At 37.0% G+C, this 7491-nt stretch overlaps 2 protein-coding genes across 2 annotated transcripts; one reads left to right on the top strand and one right to left on the bottom strand.

Annotated features, from left to right (window-relative positions):
* Window positions 1–2114: 2114 nt before the first annotated feature.
* GL218_07555 (putative AIM2 family protein C30D10.14) lies at window positions 2115–3059 on the top strand (the record flags this gene model as incomplete). The annotated part of the gene is made up of 3 exons (XM_033584317.1): window positions 2115–2232; window positions 2321–2640; window positions 2730–3059. The coding sequence occupies 3 exons, from the start codon at window positions 2115–2117 to the stop codon at window positions 3057–3059; spliced, it is 768 nt and encodes a 255-aa protein (XP_033432379.1).
* Window positions 3060–3496: 437 nt separating this feature from the next.
* On the bottom strand, window positions 3497–4927 carry GL218_07556 (uncharacterized protein; the record flags this gene model as incomplete). Its single annotated transcript, XM_033584318.1, has 1 exon — window positions 3497–4927. One exon carries the CDS (start codon window positions 4925–4927, stop codon window positions 3497–3499), a length of 1431 nt encoding a protein of 476 aa, XP_033432378.1.
* Between the last annotated feature and the right edge of the window lie 2564 nt (window positions 4928–7491).

Consider the following 7491-nt stretch of genomic DNA (forward strand, 5'->3'; position numbering starts at 1 on the left):
TAATATAATATTAAAATAAAAATAAAAATATTATTAAATAAATAATTTAAAATTTAAAATTAATAAAAAAATTTATATTTTAAAAAATATAAATAAATCATTTTATTTTAATAATATATAATAATTTAATATATTATTTATTTAATATTATTTTAAAATAATATAATATTTTAAAATTTATTTATTTATATATTTTTTAAATATTTATTAATTATTTATAAAAAAAAAATTTATTTTATTTTTAATTTTTTTTAAAAAAATAATAATATAATTATTAAAAAAATAAATAATAATAATAAATATTATATAAAAAACTTTTAAATATTAAATTTATTTTATTTTAATTTTATTTATTATTTTATTTATTATTTTATTAATTTTTTATAATTTTTTTTTAATTTTTAAAATATTAAAAAAAAGTTTTTTTTTAATTAATAAACTTAAGGATTGTGTCGCCCCTCGGGGTGGCCTTTAGTATAAGTTATAAAATTATTAGACATTTTTGGACCCACTTTTATATTTTTCATTTTTAATTAAATAAAAAAAATAGTATAAAAATAAAGAAAAATATTATTATTATTAAGATTTAAATATATACTTAAATTTAAAATCCGAATTTTAATAGGATTTTTTTTAAGTAAAATGCACGGTTACGTATAAACGTATTTTATATGTATTTTCGTTGGGCCGTTGATTTGTGTGGGCCGTTAACTAGTGATTTACGTTATTACATAACTTTTACCATTTGTTAAAAAAAGTTATATTAATAAAATTTTGTTGTTAACGCTAATTTAAAATAAATAAAAATAAACCCAAATTAATTTAATAATTAAAAAAATAAAATAAAGAACGCGCTTTTTTAAAAATATTTATGGATTAAAAAACAAATTTAATTAATTTAAATAAAAATTTAAACGTATTAATAATTAAAAATAAAAAAATAAATCTAAATTTATTAAAACCTTTTTTGCTTTAAACTTACAAATTCTTAAAAGATTAAAAAGAATTTTAGATTTAAAAAAATATTTTATAATAATCTTTTTAAATTTAATAAATTTTAAAAAATTTATTAATATATTAAATTCTTTAACTTTTAATTTTTAATCCTTATATAATTTATATAAAAATTTTTTATTTTCGAAAATTTTTTCAAAATTATTATACATATGTATAATTTTTATTTAAACGCATTTTTTAACTTATAAATAAAATTTAATATAACAACGCGTTTTTTTTATAATTTAATTATAATAAATCTTTTAAAAATTATTTAAAAATATTTTTAAACTTATATATAAAAAAAAAGCTATTTAATATCGTAACATATATATATTATAAAAATAAAAAAAATTAAATTTAAAAATTAAATTTAAAATATTTATAAAAATTTCAATTAAATTAATATATTAATTTTTAAATTTTTAATAAATAAAAAACCTTACATAATACGTTAATATTTAAAATTAACATAATTAATAACTTATTTTAAATTTATTAAATGATTTATTTAAATAAGTTTATTTATTATATCCGTTATTTTAAATAGTATTTTACAGTCTTAAATTACGAAAAAAGGTAGGTATTATACGATTAACCTATTTGAGCACATACCACTGATCTACTGCTAATTTACCTGGTCCGTGCCTTAGAATGAATTGTTTCTTAATGGATGCGGTACCCCTCACCCGTATAAACAATAACTGATCCATTGAGATCGTAGATAGCTAAAATTGAGACTATACGGTGTACTTTTTCGAAGGGCAACTTGTGAATATTTAGAGTAGTTAAACTGTAAATTAAATTAGTTAGTTCCGTATAACTACGTGCAATTCAAACTGTATACCTACCTAAGTTCTACGTATATAGTAACCCCTCACATGTCACTATCACGGCATCTTTCCGGGTCCCGAAGAGCTGTTTCCATCGCATCAGGCTTTGTATTTCCACCATCAACCAGTCCTCAAACTCCTTTGCCATCTTCCCTCTCCAATTCCAACCCTGGTTCCTCAACATCGTCAGCCTCATATCCCCTTCTTCAATCTAGAACCTTCGCTACACAATTGACCCGAAACCCAGACATTCTCAAGCAATTATCTCCTCAACATACCTGCAAGATGTCGACCATGCCAGCTCAACATGGCCACTCCGAGGCATGCTGCAACATTCCCCCCGTAGTGTCCAAGGGCTACACCGCGAAGGGCGCATACGAGGATCTCGGAGGTTTCAAATCTTGTAAGTCAGCTATATACCTACCTATCCAACTTACTCCTCCTCTACCTTGGACCTATATACCATACTAACCGTATAATTAACACCTCAGATGTCACCGGCCCTAAGGAAGCCACCAAAGGCATAATCACCATCTTCGACATCTTCGGCTTCTACCCGCAGACCCTACAAGGCGCCGACATCCTCGCGACCGCGGACCACTCGCAGCAGTACAAGGTCTTCATCCCGGACTGGTTCAACGACGAGCCCGCGCCCCTCTCGTGGTTCCCGCCCGACACCGAGGAGAAGCAGAAGAACCTCGGCGCTTTCTTCCAGAAGAACTCGCCGCCTAGCGTCGCCGCCAAGGTCCCGGACTACGTCAATGCCGTCTCGGCCAAGTACCCCGAGATTAAGAGCTGGGCCATTCTTGGGGTAAGAACCATCTCTTATTTCTCATTATTATCAAGAAAAAAATATATTTGCTAGGCTTCTTAGATCACGGCTAACACCAACTTCTACAGTTCTGCTGGGGAGGCAAAGTTGTATCTCTCGTAACCTCTAAGCCCGACACCGTCTTCAAGGCGGGCGTGGAGGCGCATCCGGCGATGGTCGACCCCACCGATGCCGAGAACATTAAGGTGCCTCTGGCGCTACTCGCATCCAAGGACGAGCCTCCCGAGGACGTCAAGAAATTCGAGCAGAATCTCAAGGGCCCCAAGCACGTCGAAACCTTTGGCGACCAGATCCACGGATGGATGGCAGCCCGCTCTGATCTTGAGGACGAGCGTGTCAAGGCCGAGTACACGCGAGGCTACGAGACTGTACTAAAGTTCTTGTCTAAGCATGTGTGAAGCATTGATCAATCTCTGGATAAGCCTTAAGAGGCGAAATGTTGCTAGGCATCACTTGACGAGATAGTTTTTAATGAATGTAAAGGGTGAATGAGATAATTTACCTTTAATTAACGATTATGACAGCACCAACCCCTTTTTATCATATGATCAAATTTAATCTCGGTCACTTAAAATAGCAGGTTAACTAATGAAAATTGTGTCATAGATATAACATGTCAATTAGTAAGTACCTTGTCAGCAAGCCACATAGATACCTGCTATTTTAGATCGTAATTAAGTCATAACGCCATTGTGCATCGTTTTGAAGGACCAGTGCCTAAGCAAACGCCAGAAAATGCGATACGCGTAAAGATGCCAAACCTCGCAACACCCGAAAGAACGGGGAAAACATTATCTAACCTTCTATGTGTCACCCGACGACCCTGAATCCCATCTTAAATTCCTTCACTGGTCTCTGCCTTAGCAGCTTCCGGCTGCTTGTCTGATCCTTTCGTGTGGATATTCTCGTTTTCGCTCCCGCCTGCAGCGACAGATGCCACATCCGTCTTTTCAACTATGTCTTCCTTCATTTCCACATTCTCCTGTAAGTTTTTCTCTGCCTCGCCCTCGCCCTCGCCTTTACGCCCACCAGCTGCCTCGGCAGTGCTTTCAGGTTTGGGTAACTTCTCGATAGCAGGAGTAGCGGGCGCCTCCTTGTCGCCAATTTTCTCAAACTTAACGACTGCCCATTCTGTACCAAGTGCTGCATTCCATGCGGAGGCGTCACGAGACTTGCTGGGGATAACGTTGCCATAGCGGTCGCGACGCTCCCACTTTTGCTGCTGCATGCGCACGAGCTCTGCGGAGTGCGGTGCCAGCACATTGATGCGCGCGATATGGTACCAACCTGCGAAAATGAATCGTGGATTGCCGCGTCCGTACTCGTGGGAGCGACGCTCTTCAAATGCCGCGACAGGCGCGTGCGCAGATGGGGCGTAGTCGATAGGTGGGATGGTGGGAAAGCTAGGTACCTGTGGAAGTCGAAGCTTTAGGCGTTGCTGCTTCTGCTCCTCTACTATACGCTCTTGTTCCTCAGGTGGTAGGTTACGAACATCGCTGAACTTCATGCGGCTGCTGGAACTAGACGATGTTTCCGTAACGGGTGCCTCATCTGTCTGGGTCGCATCAGAGGACGTGGTTGCCCTTGTTTTCTCCTCATCGGCGACGGACAATGATTCAATAGCAGTCGCAACCTGGCCAGCTTCGTTGTCCTGAGCAGTGGATTGAAATACCTCTTCCGTAAGAATCTTATTCGTAGTTGCGTGGGAATCTTGGGACTCCTCAGGCTGTTTAGGGAGTGGCCAATCCCCATATTCCGTCTTCTTTGAGCTGTACTCCGGTAACAAAGTAAGCTTGGATTTGGCAAATATGATGCGGTCACCAGGCCAGCGGGGGTTGGCGTTAGTGAAGAGCAGCATGTAAGACAACTGGTCTGGATGCTCCATAGAGCCGTGGAAGGTGCTCGAGTTATAGTGTGAAATGGCTTCAAGTCCCTCTTCGCCACAAAAATACTTCGCAATTGCGTGTTGATCGTAGAAGTCAACATCGTCGAACTGACTCTGTTGCTGTTGGTTGCGACCTTGGGAGAACGGGTTGCTATAGGTACCTCTTCCGCGACCACGGCCACGGCCACGTCCTCCACGATCTCGTCCTCCACGGAATCCTCGACCACTCATATCGCCTCTACTGCCTCCGTTGTTGAAAGGTTGATATGATGATGAGTTGTTGGAAGGGATAGTAGATGACTCTGGTGTATCAGATGTACTGCCAGTTGCCTGTGAATCTCCACGGCGAAAGGGAGGAATGTAGCTTCCGTACGTAGACATGACTTATGACGTACGCAAAGGTTAAAAAAGTTTGAAAGGCGAAAAATATGGATGAAAATTGGGAATTACGGGGCCAGCCTGTGGGGAATGAGGTAGGTAGAGAATATTATGTGTATTGAGTTTACTCAAGTAAATACATTGGTAAGATATTAGGAGGTTAGTAGATTTGAAAGTTACCTAGGTAGACTGCAAGTGGCAATCGCGGTGATTGTAATTGTTTTTTTCTTTAGATTTTGCAGTTGCGGTATGGCGGGGTTGATTGTTGTTGTTCGTCGTGGAAGCTGCAAACGTCGTTGTCGCACAGCTATCAACTTGAAGATATCGGAGTACCTAAGTACCTATCTTAGGCAGCTACTAAAATGTAGGTAACTAGGTATCATTAATTTCCAGTCTTCAATGCATGTAATTAATCGCATGCACTTGAATACATCTTAGTATTCAAGACTCCTTATCGCAAAGATCCATTTGCTATCCAGCCTAAGACCCAGACCTAAAGTTAGTATCCTTTTACATATGCAGATTATTAGCGCAATGCAGACGCCATATTTATAAATTTGATAAAGAAATTATATACCTAGATATCATGTCTTCGTTCTAAGAGGAAAGACTTTGTGATAATATCATGAGTAGACCAAAATGCGAAAGTAGTTTGTAGAGAACTTTAACCTAAGCTACATGTAGTTATAGAAACCTATAGTTACCTATACATTAGGTTTGAAAAATATCTTAAGCTATTATAAATATCTAATCAGCTAACAAATAGAAAATATCATGTCAAAAGATACTTAAAGTAGAACTTAAGCATATTAGGCATCACACGATTTGACAAGGTTTAACTGTTTTATACAAACAATCAACTAAAAAGAAACAACGGATTAATAAGCAAGTTCGTCTAACCCCTACCATTATATAAGACAATTAACTACCTACCTAGGGGTAGGTATGTCGTCGAATTCAAACATAACCTCGTAAAGAAGACACAAAGTGATAGTATTAATACCTTGATAATAGCTAGGTACGCAATGAAAACCTGAACTTCGGTACAGATATGTCTGCATTCATAGGTAGGAGGTACCTAGTCAATTATACTAATATTATCTATCACGTTACACACATACACCCCATAATTATTGTATGATTACCAACGTTAGGTAGCTATTTAAACTTGTTATCTTTAACAAGTAGCAATCCCGTGCCAATGTTGTAATGCCAAGACTGCCGCTATCGAATTAAAGTCGTTTTAAGAGTTATGAATCGAGTTCCAAGGTCGGCTTCATACTTCCAAAATTCGCTTTCAGCCTTAGGTTAGACGCACTTTGCAGGAAAGTCCACTTTATTCTAGTATTTATCTTATACTATGCCGTCGTATCGCTTGAGGCATTTAATAGTTGCGTAGGTTTTTTTTCTTTTTTTTTTCAATATCGATATAGCCTAGAAACCTAAACTATCTTTGAAGTTCGTGCCTATAATTTAAGCTAAATACTGCGTATGATCTGTATAAAGACATGTATAGGCCATTTCACTACCGGTTATTCTCGGCTCATATGTATAGTGAAGCTTCACATGATAAAGTAGGCTCAAGTAATGATTTGGAGCTACACCACATTCTACAGTCACATAAAATATGCTAGAATCGGGAAGCCCTAGTTCGAGGTAGCTAAACTTGTCGGATGGGAGCGTTCCAATGAGCATAGAGATACTCTCGGATATTCTAATTACTAGTGACGAGTCTCATGCATGATAATCTATATGATTATTGTGGCTTTCGTGCTAACCTGAACGACCTTCGATACTACCAAAGTCACTAATAATTCTATTGCGGTCCTGATGGAATAATCCGGAATTGTTTTAATTAACAGCTGTGATCTAAAGTCTTCGGAGCCAATCCACTAACATGATAAAGAGCCTCAAACGATCCCGGTGTTAGATACCTTACTGTTCTATATGGCAAGCTTCACGAGTCTAACTTCTCTACCGAGTTCTAGCTCCTAAAAAGTCAAGTCATATAAGTATATCAATGACAATACGCAGATCATAGATAGGCAACTAAACTGGAAATTTTAGTCATTTGTGATAAGTATGCATAGCATACAATAGTTCCTTACCTATGACGCGAAAATGCATACCAAGTACTATTCTTGTGTATTACAATCCCCTATCTCTAGAAATATAAGGCCAGGGTTCGTTGGAGTAAAGGTCGTAGCTCAGTATTAGATTGGCTTATAGCTGAGTGGCGTTTTTCTCCATGAATAAGATGAGATGCTGGCTCGAATATTGCGACCTCTATGGTTTGCTTTTTTCTTCAGCGTGGATGGCAAGTTCCAAAAGTGGATAGCATCTGACGATTCATTTTGTCATGCATACGAGAAGGAGATGAGAGATAGGAGCTGCCTGCTGAATCCATTCCACCCTCCTATCGACAAGTATGAGTAAATATCACCATATTTCCTATATTACTACGATGATGGTTTATTCATATTTACCCTTTTTATTACAAGTGAATCTCTAAAGGCCACCCTAGCCATCTACAAGACTAAACGGTTATTACTTTCATTCCACCCATC

Source organism: Daldinia childiae (genome assembly GCF_008694065.1).
Source record: "Daldinia childiae strain JS-1345 chromosome Unknown Scaffold9, whole genome shotgun sequence".
Lineage (NCBI taxonomy): Eukaryota > Fungi > Ascomycota > Sordariomycetes > Xylariales > Hypoxylaceae > Daldinia > Daldinia childiae.